At 39.2% G+C, this 15,301-nt stretch overlaps 1 protein-coding gene across 2 annotated transcripts in view; it reads left to right on the top strand.

The window, feature by feature from the left end:
- RELN (reelin) overlaps window positions 1-15,301 on the top strand; it is a 283,103-nt gene that overhangs the window by 70,495 nt on the left and 197,307 nt on the right. For both annotated transcript variants that reach the window (XM_050323631.1, XM_050323630.1), the window contains exon 3: window positions 9,502-9,637. In XM_050323631.1, the coding sequence (XP_050179588.1) occupies window positions 9,502-9,637 (136 nt within the window). The remainder of the gene's footprint in view (window positions 1-9,501; window positions 9,638-15,301) is intronic.

The following is a 15,301-nucleotide window of genomic DNA, read 5'->3' as shown; positions in this document are numbered from 1 at the left end:
CCACAAATCCATTTTTCCAGCCCCACTTCTTCTTTATCTCTCCCAGCAACTTGATTGCTAATTTCTTTGCTCCCTTCAGTCATTCACAGAGGCTGAGCATGACCATGTTGCCCATTATGCAGCTTCATCTACAGTTTTTATTTTTATAATTATGAATTCTGAGGAATTTGTAACTCTTTTCTCAACTCCCAGAAAGGCAAACCAGTGTTCCTGTGTCACCAATGTCAACTGCTAAAAAAATTGCAAAAGTCTTCACTCCTGATCAAAGTGTTACAGACACTATAACTGGTGTTTACAAATGGCACATGTTCTAGTGGGTGGCCTCGTATAAATGCATGAAGATAAAGTCATAATCTTCATACATAATCATTACCTCAGCTGGCTTTTCCCTCACAGATGCATAGCTCCTGCCTGCACACAGTCTTTCCTGAGCAGATAGGAAAGGCCTTTGTGAGACACACTTATCCCACAAGTCTCCCAGAGGCTGTGGGACTGGCCATGCCACAGGTCACTTCAGTGTGCCAGCAAGGTGACGTAGGGCTGTAGGAGACCTTACACAGTTCACCCTAATGCAGGCACTGCTGAGGCTGCCATAAGCCCAACTCTGGGGAGAGGATCAGAAGACCTGCAGCGCCTCCAGGACTGGTCCTCTGAATGGAAATTGCCTCTTGTTGTAGTTTAACCCCAGAATCCAACTACAGTGAGCCACTCGCTCACTTCCCAACCTCTCCCCACCCCCAGTGGGTTGAGATAATAAGTTTACCAATTGAAATAATAATTACAATAATAGTAACTAAAATGGAAAAGAGAGAGAGGAATAAAACCCAAGGGGAAAAAAAAGCAAGTGGTGCTCAGTACCATTGCTCACCACCCGACTGATGCCCAGCCCATCCCTGAGCAGAAATTGGCAGCTCCTGGCCCTCTCTCCTCAGTTTATATACTGGTTTTCTATAGTATGGAATATCAGTTTGGCCAGTTTGGGTCAAGTGTTCTGGCCATGCTCCCTCCTGACTTCTTGTGCACCTGCTTGCTGGCAGAGCACGAGACACTGAAAACTCCGTGACATAAATGTCAACACTACTGAGTAACAACTTAACCATCAGTGTGTTATCAACGTTGTTCTCATACTAAATCCAAAGCACAGCACCCTCCCAGCTACTAGGAGGAAAATTACACTATCCCAGTTGAAACCTGGATAACCCAATACATGATTTCAAGTTGACTTTCACATCATCTGAGATAAGGAACTGGGGAATAGAACAGGGTAACTTCCATAACGACATCACTCTAAAACAGGATGTCTGTAAATGGTAAATACTCCATCTGGAAGGATTTATAGGGAAGTCCCTCTGGTTTCATTATACAGTTATCCTTATTGATTGGTTTGACTGACTTAATTTGCCTTGGAGGAAACTATCAATTTTAAAGCATCCAAGTTCACCAATAATGTTGACAACTGAGACATAAAGAGTAATTAGGGACAGTGCAAGTGCAACAAAGACACCAGGCACTGCAGTGCATCCTTCAGTGACTGAGGCAGTGACAGCAATGTGGGCAAATGCAAAATACGTCTGCAGGGGAAAGATCAAAATAGAGGAAATGCGTTACAAGGCAGAGTGCTGCCAGAAACCATTAAGTTCATTTAAAATAAATTAAAGAGAGATTTAGGCTTTTGTAGGCAAAACCTTGAAGCCATTATCCTAATTAGTCATGCTAGGCTATAGAAGAACAAACAGGGTACCAGGAGGTGTTACCAGCACCAGTATAGCCAAGAAGGGGTGTTGTCACCAGGCAAACCATTCAGCCCATACTCAGCGTGTTGTGATGTTTGGCTACAGGGCCATAGATTTAGGTTTCTGAAGTGGAGAGACTCAGAAAAATGCAATATTTTTGGGAAGTTGTACAAGAGCTGCTTATACGGATGAGACACTCACCAGCCAAATGGAGTAACAGTAAAAAACCTCAGTAAGTAAATGCAAACTAGGGACAGCTGCTTTTCTTCAAAAGAATAAACTCAAATATGTTGCTAAAATAGACCTAGGAAAAGCTGGTACGGCATGAAGGTATCACCCTAACATGTTTCTATAAAGCAAAGGTTGCTATTATAAAACATGCTGGGGCTGTTAGAAAAACATTTAAAATAGATTTTGGCTCAAGTCTTTGGAAATAGATTTTTTCTTCTTCTTTATTTCAGCAACACAGTAGCTTATTAGCATTTTCTATTTATATTGCTTCTGGACTCCTGTTTACTGATACTAAATCTACTTGCCTTGGAGAACTTAGTACCATATTGATCTCTATGGAGCGCTTAGAGTTCAGCTGTAAATTGTCCTCTGATCCCTTCTAATAATGGTCACCCTGAAACCACCAACACACTGCAGACCCAGGTCTCACCACGCCTCATCCCCCTGACTCATGCAGCCATATCACACATTGCACAAGGGGCTCATTCAGTGTTCTGGGGAATTATGCAAAAGAAGGGATATTCTTCTCCTCATGCACCACAATTTCCATGTATGTAACTCTTGTTAGGTTTAATGAGACCAGTACTCGTAAATCCTTGAGATTAAATTATACTCCTAAGTGGGTTCTAACAAAAGGCTGCTCAAAAGTTTAGATTAACAATCCCTTTAAAGTAGAACATTAAAAGAGAGATTAAGCAAAAATATATCCTCTCTTTCAGAGCAAATTTTAAACAATCTGTACATGAGAATTTCATTCCTGCAAATCTGTGTTTCTAGTGAAGGTCTTGCTTCAGTAAATGTTCAAAAGTGCACGCATAAAAAACCTAAAAACCCTAAAGTGATCTGCTTCCTACCTGGATCTCTACTTGTTAATGTAATTCAAATGTGAACTTGCAATAAATGGTTGTTTTCAGAACTATAAAACCCCCCACATTTAAATTTTACATATGGAGCAAAAGGTGAGTCACTTCAGTACAATGGTACCTTCCCAAGAATCAGATTGCTGTATTCAGGCTCTAGTTGTCTTCTAATTACAGAAGGAGTGATGGATTCTAGTGACAGATTTTATTAAGATGTTATACATTTATCTGGTCTTTTTCTACTGCTCTTATTAGCATGTGGATGGTATTTTCCCCCAGCATTGCATATGCTGAAAGGATTTATTATCTAATAATGAAGCAATAATAATAATAATAGTGAAATACATGATTTCAAGAAAGATAAAGGTAGTATATTTCTGGGTGAAAGAATATATCTGACAGTTGCTGGTCTTTTCTTTCTTCATCCTGTTTAATAATTTACCAAATCGTCCTGACCTTTAATTGATCACAAGGGTTACCAAGTGCTTTAGCAGTCTGTTACACTCTGTCAAATGAGATGTGTTTTTCCTGTGAAGCAAAATTACATCACCCCCCCCAAAATCAATCAGCAACAACATATTTTAGCTAGGTGGGTGCAGTTCACTTAGGGCCATATTGTATATATTAGGGCCATCTTTACTCACTTTGAAAGGAACTTGCATGGGTAATTTATTTATCTTTAGCTGGCGGCTTGCTTGGACAGAGACTGCATGAGCTCTCGGTTGTACATTTGTGTTCGCATTTTAGAAATTAGAGTTACCACCTCCAGATATTTCTTTACTCCCAACGGTCCTTTTTAACACAGACTACTGATTTTTTTTCTTAATCACCTTTAAAAGAACCAAACCACAAACACAAACCGCACCACAGATAGCAGTTTGATTTTCTTCCTGCCGCTAATTCTCCACAGAATTTTAAGATTTACATTGCAGAGTCCTGATAGTGGTTCATAACAGTTTAAGGATATTCCTCAAATATTCTTCCAATAACTAAAAACAAACCATTATTTCACTGGCTGCAGCATTTAGTGAAAACATGTATTTCGTTTTACACATATTTACAGATCAAAAAGGTCCTTTAAATATCCAAAGAGACATAAGACAAAGGGAAGTCCCTACCTCTGAAAACGTGATCTGAAAGTGACAGCTTCAGCAGCTGTAAATAGCACGTTGTGTTTATATTCATTCAGATTTTAACCTAAAAATGTCCTCAGGGCCTGCACTTGGCTTTCTGTGAGTTCAGGTCTTGCCAGCCACCTGTCCAACTGTACCTCCAATTTGCTTCTCAAGTGATGTGGAAAAGCATGTGGCTTTCCCTTAACTTTCAGGGGGACCTTGGTTCTGCAGTGGTCCTGGAGACCTGTTCTTCAGGGACTTTACTGAAAAGCCAGGCAGGCTCCTTGTCAGTAGCCACCAAGCTGTGTCACTTCCTGCACCTGAGTAATGTGGTCTTACAGGAGTCAGGAGAGTGGGGGACCTCTCTACATAAATAATCTGCAACTTCATAAGAGAGGATGTGCTTTTGGGAAGAAGGGACTGAGGGCATAAGCTCTCTGCCAATGTGATTGCTTTAAAAGATAATATTAAATTAAATATATGTAGTGTCTACTAGCATCTTTCCATTTGGAAAAAACTGAACAGTTCTACATTTCCTCACAGAACAAGTCCCTGGTGCTGCATGGGAAAAGCAAGTTGCAGGCTCTGTTTGGCCACTTCAGCATGGGATTCAGCATGGGAGGTGTCTTGGCCACAGTCCTGTTTGCATCACTCCCTGCTTTGTAATACCAGAACAGTGCTTAGCTTGTGGATTTGTGGAACACCCTTTAAGATGCTACAGCCTGGATGGAGAATGTAGGTCCCCAGCTCTGTTTCCTAAGGGAAAATTAGGACTAGGTACTTAATTTTTACATAATGCAAAATCTAATTTGGAACTGACTTAAATTTGTTATCTACTAATCAGGAGTGATTTCTTTCCCAAAGATCCTGGAGTGATTTCGTTACTTAGGGCTTTATGTTCTTGGTATTTCATCAATATTTTATGTTTGACATTTTGCTGTCTCTTACACATGGCTTTGAAAATGGAAGCACATAGCAGATAATCAGTTTAGAGGCAGCAAAAATGTGGTAATTCATTTTATACCTGTATTTAACATTAAACCTCTCCTTTAATATCATGATCAATTCATGTAAGAAATAGGAAATGGTAGTCTACCTACCCTCTGGTTTAGTACCAGAAATTCTGTTGAGCCTTAGCCTCAGTGAAGGTTTTACCAAGGACCTTGACATGCAGCTCCCTGTGTAAAGTTCTGATTTAGAAAACTGTTTTCTAAGTAGGATATGTAAGGAGGATATGTTGTGTTGTAATACCAAACATTATGTTGTTACTGTGTGTAAGTCGGAGATATCACAGATACATATTTCTCAGACTTAAAAAGCAGAAAAATATGTGGATCTTTCTGCATTTATCTGCACCATTAGATGCTTTCCAAGCTCTACCATTAACAAAGATCATCCTTTGGTTTCCAGGGACCTAAATGGCAGAATAGTTCCAATCCTCTATAGTTCTCCCTTTTGGAGAATCTACACAACAAGGTGAAAGTAGTAATGAGTTCAGAACTACATTTGCATTTGGCCATTTATGGACCACTTAACACAGCATTTTACATCTTACTCACCTTCCTGTATGCTGCCTTATAAAAGAGGCAAAATATTTCCCTGCATTAGCTGCTACACCCCTACAAGTGTTTCTCATTATCAGTAAAAAATATTTTAACATGTAAAGACTGAAGCTATGTATTTCTCATCTGACTTTGCCTAAGATTTTCCATTCAGTAATTTTTCTCTATTCCTGGGTTTTTCTATCTCTTGAAATCTACCTCTTCGGTTCCTTGATTCAGTGACTATACATAGTGCATTGCATAGAGCTAAGCACATTTTTTTAAAGTTTACACAATAAAAACAGCTGCTGAGTTCCCTCAAGAGAGAGACTGAGTATGTCTAGTTCCTCTTCTAGCAGTGCTATTGGCAGGTAGAAAGCTTGTTTGGGATTTGAATGGTTATAATGGTTATACTGATTATACTGAGACTCCTAAAGCCTTAGAAATTTTAGGGGAGGGAGAATCTAGAAGGTGCAGATGTGTGAAACACATGATTATGATGAGCACATGCTGTAAAAACCAAGGCAAAAGGAGTTCAGAGAGATGCCAACATGTTCTGTGCATGTAGCACATTTTGGAGCTGTGGGTGTGTAGCTCTCACAAACCTTTGAACACTTCAGCATTCAGTAAGTCACATGGAAACGATTATATTCTAAAGTGTTCATAGAGTTTTATACAGGCAGATCCTAAAATTTTACCTTAAGATTGTTAGGTTTGTAAATACTAGACTTGGTATTTACTAATTTGGTATACCTACAGAGGTAGGGGTATACCTATAGAGCAATAGTGACCTGAGCCAAGCACCTTAAACAAAGGCTCACTCTGTCTTTGAAGCTGTCTGAGGTACATGAATACAGTTTTGTTCTGAGAGCTGCTATAATGACCAGGCTTGATTTGTATTAATTCAAATTTTTTGCAGCAGAATGTTGTTTCCCATTTGTCCTTGGATTTGTTACTGGGCAAATACTCAGTCTGAGAATCAGCTTGGAGAGGGGATGGAGGAGAAGGGAGAAGTTGCCTTCCATACTAAGGGACTGCAAAAAGACTGGAAGCAGAAGGTGGAAATGACCTTCTTTATCCTTAATTTAGTGAGTTCTTAGTATCAACTGCATTCTCCATTTTTTCATCTTTATGATTTTTACATTCACCTTTTCGATAGGAAACCGGATTTAGTCATCAAAAAGTTTTTATAATATCACTGTCACTCAGCGAATGAAGTTTCAGTAGTTAATTGTATGAATGATCTGAAGACTCTGAACTCCTAAATAGAGTTGATGTACTCAGGAAAGGTCCAGCAGATGAGTAGTGTTGTTTTAATTTTAAAAATTATTATAATAAATTATTAATAAAATATCAAGATAATGGTGATAAAATTATAAAATTGGCATTTTTAATGATTGCTGTGCTTGTACTTGTATTTAACTTTTTTTCCTGACAAAATTTTGAATGAGTTGGGGTTTTTTCATTGTTTAGAATTTATTCTAGTCACTGCAAAGTTGTTCTTTTTTTTAAAATGTAAATCAAGGGAAAAAGAAATTCTCCACAGATGTTGTACGTGTTTGATGTATTAGACACATTTTTGCAGTACACTGCCTGAAACCTAGGGAATTCATTAACTCACAAGTTGCTGCCAAGGAGTGGAGCAGTCACATTTCCCAAGCTGGTGTGCCTATCCCCCAGCTGGGGGATGTGGGAGGGCAGTCTTTGTCCTCCCTTGTATTTGGCTGGCTCTGGAGAAAGGGGGATTTCTTCAAACTGAAGGACTGTTCTTGCTTCTCCCCTGACACCTGCTGTTATTTAATTAACCTGGTGAAGTCTGGTTGTTTCCCATTGTATAAACAGAAATGATGACAGGCAAGGGCTGGTGTTCTTCATCAGTCCCAGAGACACCAGCCCACATCACTGAAGTCACTGGCTTTAGCACAAACTTCAAAGAGAGAGGGACAAGACCCACAATTTTGAGAAAGAAGCACGGCCTTTTACCCTCAGCAAAGCAAAGCAGTTGCTTAAATAGCACCCACCCTGTGAGGGATCTCTCTTGGTATATTTTTGGACACTGCTGGATAGACTTCAGCAGTGGGAGTGGGGCAGTGAGCCTGGGCCCAGCAGTCAAGTGTGTTTCTTTGAGGATGTTAATTCCAGCCCTCCCAATTAGCCAAGAAAGGCAAACAAAGACTTAAAATAGCAGTACAGCATGGCAAGAGGTGGTCAAACCTCATCTGCATCTATTCTCTTGCAATAAAGAACAGTCAGTAAAAAACCATATTCCTGGGTTTCCCTACTGTTGATCTCCAGAAAAGAGTCTCTACTCAGGGGAGCCTGAACCTTCTCTGTGACCATCCTGAGGCAATGGGCTTCAGCATCACTGGGGGTTTGAGCTGTAACTGTGTGAATGGCAGAAAATCTCGTGTGTATTTTCAGTGGGGAACCAACTAAAAAACCCTGGGTGAGGAGGCTGTGATTGTTTGAAAAACATGCAGGCTTCACTACCATCACCTGCTGCTTCCTGTCATTCCTGGGATGGATTGCTTACATTCACTGTGGCTCATTCCTCCCCGCGACAGATTGAAGCTGGTTTAGAATTTCATAGCCCTCAGGATAGGTAGCATCTATAACCTTGAGTGATAGTCTGTGATCCTCACCAGTACCTGAATGGGATTTCAGATGTTGCTTTTTGGTCCATAAAACGCAAAATGGTTTATTTGTGATACAGCTACCCCTCCCTGCAATGTGCTGCTGGCATGGCAGTCCTTGGGGAGCACCAGGTGGAGTCACTTGTTTGAATTAGGAAGGATTCATCCCCCTCCTTGATGTTGATCTCTGACTTGCAAACTCCTTCCACCTCTGGATTTGTAAGGGCTTAAGAGAAATTGCTGCATTCCCACTACAGAAAAATTGCCATCGAAAACTAGTAGAGGATTCTGAGGGGCAGAGGTGGGTTTTATTTCTCTGTTGTTTGAATTGCAACCAGTGAATATGAGAAATACCAGCCACTATAAGCTTTGAGACACAATCACCTAACAGCTGCCAGTGACCCTGTTGAGCACGGTGATACCCTCAACCATTCGCTTTTCCTTTTGATCCTATCAGCAATGTTCTAGCCCATGTCACTGTTTCCTGAAATGAATGTTCAATATTTGAAGTAATAAATAAAACACAAGGCATTCCCTTCTGATAACTGCATTTAAAAGAATAGTTTCAACATTTACTCTTTCATGTCCTAGGATTAAAGGTGTAGTGATCCACTCCAGTAAGATTGCCTTACATTAAGCCAGAGGGTGTCAAACAAACAACCAAGTTTGCACTGCTTTGTAGGAAACTACAGAACGGATCCAAGGGGGAAAAGATTGCTGTCAGATATTGTTTTATGTTAAAAAATACAGGTTTTTGTCTAATGATGCACTGCAGTGAATTCCAGAGGGAGGGATTAAGAGATGACATTTACATTCATCCATATATTAGAGGCATGTTTAAAAAAAAAAAAAATCAAAGGATTGTGTACTGATAAAACTGTGGAAGGTTGCTGCTTTTATTTCAGATCAGAAGATTTCATGAACCCAGAGCTCATCTGTATTTTGCAAATAGAAAAAACTATCTACAAAAAGATAACACCTTTCTCTAAAAGCTTCATTTTTCTTAGTTAAAGAGTGCTGTTTTTTTTTCAGGTTTTATTTTCTTTTTGATCTGTAATGGGTGTGAATGAGGTAATGGAATAACATTGTGATTCAGCTCCTCCTTGAAAAATGCAAATGATTCCTCTGGTATTGGCCTCATGAAGAATAATAGCATAAATACATGGAGCCTTGCAGTAAATGCAAAGTCAGTCTTGGCTCAAGCAAAGGCCAGCTCCAATATTTTGATTGGCATTAATTCTAATTATTCAATGGCATACTCTTGGAATTTTTTTCACTCAGTGTTGCCGTGATGAAACACATGGCAGATGTATTTCTCAGTCTGTTAGCACCTTGCAATGAGCCACTAACACATGTTACTGTTTGTCTCCCCTGTGTCTTTCTCCTAGGAATTATGTCTGACCACCAGTTTGGAAACCAGTTTATGTGCAGTGTGGTTGCATCCCACGTGAGCCATCTCCCGACTACAAACCTCAGTTTTGTTTGGATTGCTCCACCTGCAGGGACGGGCTGTGTCAACTTCATGTACGTACACATGCAGAGGCGATAGAACAAAATCACTTTGGAGATAACCAAATGATCTAACCTGCTCACACTGTGTCTGGGTAAAGAGTCAGAATAAACTGCAAAGTGTAGACTTCAATATGAAGTGAAAATATTAAGATGTTCCTGGCTGAACAGTTTCTGTGCATATTAGGACTTTATATTTTCAAAGCATGGAGGAAGGAGATAGCGGTTTGTAATGTAGCACGTCATCAGAGAAATAACAATACAAGTCTAGCATTTAAACAGAAATTGATTCTTCTTAGTTATTAACCATATTATTGATCCTTTAAGTATATAGCTCATTTGTACCGACCTAATTTTTTAACTATTGCATTTAGTGTGAGTTAGAACATCAGACACATATATTGTTTGGATTGTGAGCATCAACATAAAATGCAAGTATTTGAGAGTAGTCATGCTCAAGTATTTACTGTTCCTAATTATAATCACTTTTGACTTCTGCTGAACCGAGAATAACCAAGATGCTTTTTTGGTAATTTCTTTTAAAGACCTAAGTAGTTGTTTGATGATTTAGTACCATATAAAGTTTCAACAAAATACATAGCTTAATTTGAATTATTAGCATATATATTACTATATTTTACCTTCAAGTTATTTCTAATTGTTTGTCCCAGAATTTTGGTAAATCAGATTTGAGACAGAAGACACACCTAGAGTGCAATTGAAAGTAGGAAGTGTTTCAGTTTTGGCACATTCAAGGAAAAAAAGGCAAACTGCTCCCTAATTCAGTAAGTGAATAATCGCAACATTTCAGAGACCTTTCCAGTGTTTCTGTGACTGACTTGTTGTCAAAACAAACATTCCTTTGAGTATTATTTCCTTTCAATCTATACTGGGAAGCTGCAGGTAAGTGCCCCACGTAATCAAGTTGTTTTACTGTTGTGAAAATTAAAAAATGAGCAACTGACTTCTTTGAGCACAGTACCTTTTGATTGATTTACCTGTGTCTTTGATATTTCCCTTTACCCACATAATGCACTTTTTTTTGGCCTATTTTGTCAGGATATATTATTCATTAGCTGTGATGACAATCTCAAGACAGTTTTATTTCTAGTCTTTTCTTCTAAACATTTAATAGTAAACTGGGGAAAAAATTAGCTTTAATGAGTGGTAACTAAATTCTGAGAATTTATTTGTTGCATATGTAACAGTTGTATATACCTTGAGGAAATCTGTCAACTATGGCTTTTTTCTGTGGAAAATCTGTGAATTTGATATTTCCTTTAATTCCTTTCTAAAAATAGTTTCCTTTGTTGATCAAGTTGAAGCAGTTAAAATTTGTTCCTTGAACTGCCTGTACATCTTGTCTGCGTACTTATTCCTACTCCTTTACTTTGTAAAATTTTTTGGTTTCCCTGCTATTCAAGGAATAATTGTCGAACTGTGGGTTCTAACTTGCTCAGTGACTGCGAATGTGTTTGTTTATGAGATGTGGCCCTCCACTGTGAGTTTTGAGGTCAGTTTATAAACAGTCATTCACTTTTCTATGACTGTTTGGGGGTTTTTTGGTGGTTTTGTATTGGGTTTTTTTGTTCATAGTTGCCATTGTTGAATAAGAACTGACATATGCTCTACAGAAATACAAATACTACTATGGCTGCTGATTCCCATTTCAGTGAAATTAAAGGGGTACTTTCAAAGGCAATCTGTGCTTGCCTATCTTGAAATCCATGGAAGGTTCAACGTTGTCTTCAGTGGAAAGAGAGTTAGATTAGCACTGAAGTTTTGGAAATCCAATTTGTAATTCCCTGTTTGTATAAATCATAATCCACCTCTTCTGCATTAGCACCCCTTCAAAAAGCGTGGTGTTTGCACTATGTTAGTAAAGTCCTTAGCTGTGCTGCAGTGTACTGGACATACATAGCAGAAATCAGAATTTATTCTTGACTATGTAATTTGCATTATGAATATAAACATAAAACTGGCAGGGCTGAGAGGTCTGATCCTGCACTGAGGAGCCCAGCACCACAGCTGCTCCCAGGGTCCCCAGCCCATGTGAGTGTCAATCTCATGGCTTTTCAGAATGCCTCACACCATGGTGTAAGGATACTCCATGGTGATACTGCTTTGTCTTTGAGGATGAGCAAAATGATGCAGTTATATCAGTTTGGTTTCCCATAGAACAAATTCAGATGTGAGTTGAAGGCTCAGCTTCTCTGAAGTTGCTGTTTACTCCAGGATCACACTTTGCTGCAGGACTACTAAGTAAACATGATCATCAGTTGAAGGAAATACAAGGAGGAGAAATATGTTTTACCTCTAATCCTCCTCCTCAGTTTTTCTTCTGCTGTCCACACTTTCTTGCCCCAGCTGGTGTTTCCCCTGCTAAGTAAATCACAAGTTGCAGTAAACAAGGCTATTTTTGTGGTGCAGTGTTAGTCTGCCTGCTTTATCCAGTTCTCTAACTTCAGGAGTTTCAGTGAATTCGCTCTACCTTGTTTGTCTCCCTTTATAGGAAATACTAAACAAGATATTTTAACACTTAAAACTTAATATGTAGTTTAAATTTAATATATATAAAATTTACTATGTTAAATTGAATTAATTTTAATTTAAGTTTAACTTTGTATAAATTAAAAGTATTTACAAAAGGTACCTAAATTTATAGACTCTGGCAACAGTGCAGTATAGGTAAGAGCTTCCTGTGCTGTTTGTTGCCAATATGTCTGTAATTCAGAGTAGCTCATTAGTCTTTGACCTCTCTGGGGATGGATAATAAGGTTATTAATTAGCACTAGCCTTGGCATGCGATTTTGGCACTGTTGGTATCTCTCCCTGGATGATTCCTATGAGGAACTGGACAAAGGTCATTAGGCAAATCTCTCACAGGTCAATGCACAGCTAGTTTTTATTTACTGCACACACTATTGACCTGTTCTGGCTTCCACTGAAACAGTGGAATTCCATGGACGTGACACAGAGAAGTCATAACCCTATAGGCATCATGGGGAAAATTCCCTTTCACTTCATCTGTGCCTTTTGGTGTGCTCCTCTAGAGCTCAGTCCTGAAAAAGACTGAATCCCTAAGAAGCAAGATTTGTGTGGTGATGATGTCAGTCTATCCTTCCTTGTAGCTCTTGTAGCCATTGGTACCACGAAAACAAAGGAGTTGAGATCTCAAAGGAGTTGATGACAAAGGAGTTGAGATCTCAAGATAATAAGTTTCATAAAAATCAGTAGCCAGGTATACCATTTATACTAGTAAATTTGGACATTCCCCCAACAGTCCTGCCTGCTACAACAATTTGTCTATAAACTGCCAGAAATACTCTTGGCATAAATGTGTCAGTTTCCAGTTACCAGCCCAGCCTACATTTCTCAGTCGTGGCTAAGGAGGATGGCTCTGGGCCATGTTTAGTTACCCAAAACAGCCAGTGAGAGACACATGAAGTACTGCTGCTGTTGCAGGAAAGAAGGGCTAGCAAAGCTTCCATCTGCTGGGATGAGGGGAAGTGAGAATGCTGTGGGGAGGGATGCAGGCCACAGTTCTGGAGGGGACTCCTGCAAGGAAGATGGGCTTATTTCTGGGTATGTGAGATGCAGGGGCACAGCAAATTGGGATTCATAGCTCATACACCAGCGTGGCAGCACAGCACTCAGTTTCTTTCCTGCCCCACTGGAGTGTTCCTCTGCAGTTGAATGTAGTCCAGTTCTTTCCATTGCACACAGTGCTGTGCCACTGTTGGATCTGAATGTAAAGTTACCTGATGGAGCCAGGCATCTTTCCTTGGCTCAGTGTTCCACTCAGCAAGCCTTCCCCCAAGTTTCACCAGGACATGATGTAGGGGTGATGTAGAGCCTTGTGCTCCATGGGAGAAAGGTGGCTGGAGACAATAGCCTTTTTTTTTTACACTAATCATGTGCAAACTTATTTTCACTCTGTTTTCTGGTAGTTTGTTTTCCCCAAAGTTTAGTATGGCTACTAAATAAATATTCAGAAATTCACTTATAAGAGAAACACTGAATGCTGCTGGTGTCCCTGTAGTACAGCTTGGTGTAATCCTTTAGGATATTTTCACCATACATACTTCCAGCTGAGTTGAGGAAATAAAAACTAAAATATATCATTTATTGCAGAATAGTTGTCTTAGCAATAACTTTGGACTCTCTTAAAGAGGTGTTGAACATCAGGGCCTCCTAAGCAAATTACCAGGATATATAAATGCTCTTTACCACCACAAAATAGTAGGCCCTCCTTTACACTAACAATTTCTCTGATTGTGTGCAAATTTGTAAGACATTCTCTTCATAATCCTTTAGCTAGGTTATGCAGTTTGTGATTTCTGCTCTAAGCTCACACTAACCTAGTTAAAGCTCAGCCTGTCAGCGGGGATAATAATGGCTGTTAAGCAGGGTGGCACACTGGGCTGTATCTTAGGTTCTTAAGCCTGTTGTTTTATAGATGGCTTAACTTACTAGTTTGCAAAAGTCATAAAGCTGACCTAAATAGCAAAAGCATATTGTGTTTTGATGAGCAGCATGGTTTATTGCAGAAATTCCAGTTATTGTATTAAATAGAATTGGTGACTACAGAAATTACCTAGAAAAATAAGTATTTCTCTTATATAGTCCTTTTTTTTAGTCTTTGAACAGGTGTCTAATAATTACAACTGATTCTATACTTGTATTCACTATAGCTTTCATTAACAGTGGACTGGACTTCTGTAAAGCTCTCTGCCTGAGTCTGTAGACAATGTCTAATAACCCATGTAAGGGATGTGACCCATCACAACTGATCTTAATATTCTGTACACTGAGAAGTCTTTGAAAGTGCTAAAAGGCCTAATCATATATTATGTGACACCTAATTAGCACAGCTGATGGTGCAAATGGCTAAAAGGGAACAGGAATAGCTGTAGTGGTGTGTCCCCCTGTGGAGACAGAGGTAAGAGGACTGTGGTGGCCGAGGCAGGGCATTGGCACATCACTTCTCCTGAGGCAGGAGCAACCAGGTTCTCAGCATAGCTGCTGGAAAATGTTTGGGACTGAATGCTGAAGCAGACAGCTGAACTATTGAACGAAACTTGGAAGAAATTTTCAAGGAAGGAGATGTGTTTTTCAGTGAGGGTATGCCTTTTCCCATAAGAACCTAAAGTTACATCTCCTTTCTGGAAAGTTTGAAGTACCCTGTTCCAGAACTGGTCTTTTCATGCCTATGTGTTTAAGCCTGTTTCAAGACTTGGCAATGGTGTTAATGTATGAACTCGAAATATCATGTTGTACAAACACTACCGAACATAAAGACTGTGTTTGAGAGACTTGGTTACCTATTTAAAGCATTTATAGAAAACCTATGATAATAAGTATGGAAATATTGAATAAACATCCAAGAAGATTACATGTTTGCTATATTAGTCCTCTAGCCAGGGTGGGAAAGGGCTATATATATGCCTGAAGGAATCACATTCCCCTGGTAAACCACTTGGTTAATCTGTCATTTAAGACAAACTATTAACTGTATTTTTTGAATTCTTTGACAGAAATACAGAGGATAATCTTCAAGATTAAGTACACAATTATGTTTACTCTATTCACAATGATAATACACACAGATACTAACATAAAAGTAAACAGAAAATAGTAAATATCAGAAATGAGGTCCCTTAGGTCCCTTGCATTTAT

The sequence above is a fragment of the Myiozetetes cayanensis genome, unplaced genomic scaffold (genome assembly GCF_022539395.1).
Source record: "Myiozetetes cayanensis isolate MyiCay16 unplaced genomic scaffold, myiCay2020 scf3, whole genome shotgun sequence".
Classification (NCBI taxonomy): Eukaryota; Metazoa; Chordata; class Aves; order Passeriformes; family Tyrannidae; genus Myiozetetes; species Myiozetetes cayanensis.
Note: the sequence above shows the minus strand (reverse complement) of the source record. Positions and strands in the feature narration are given on the sequence as shown.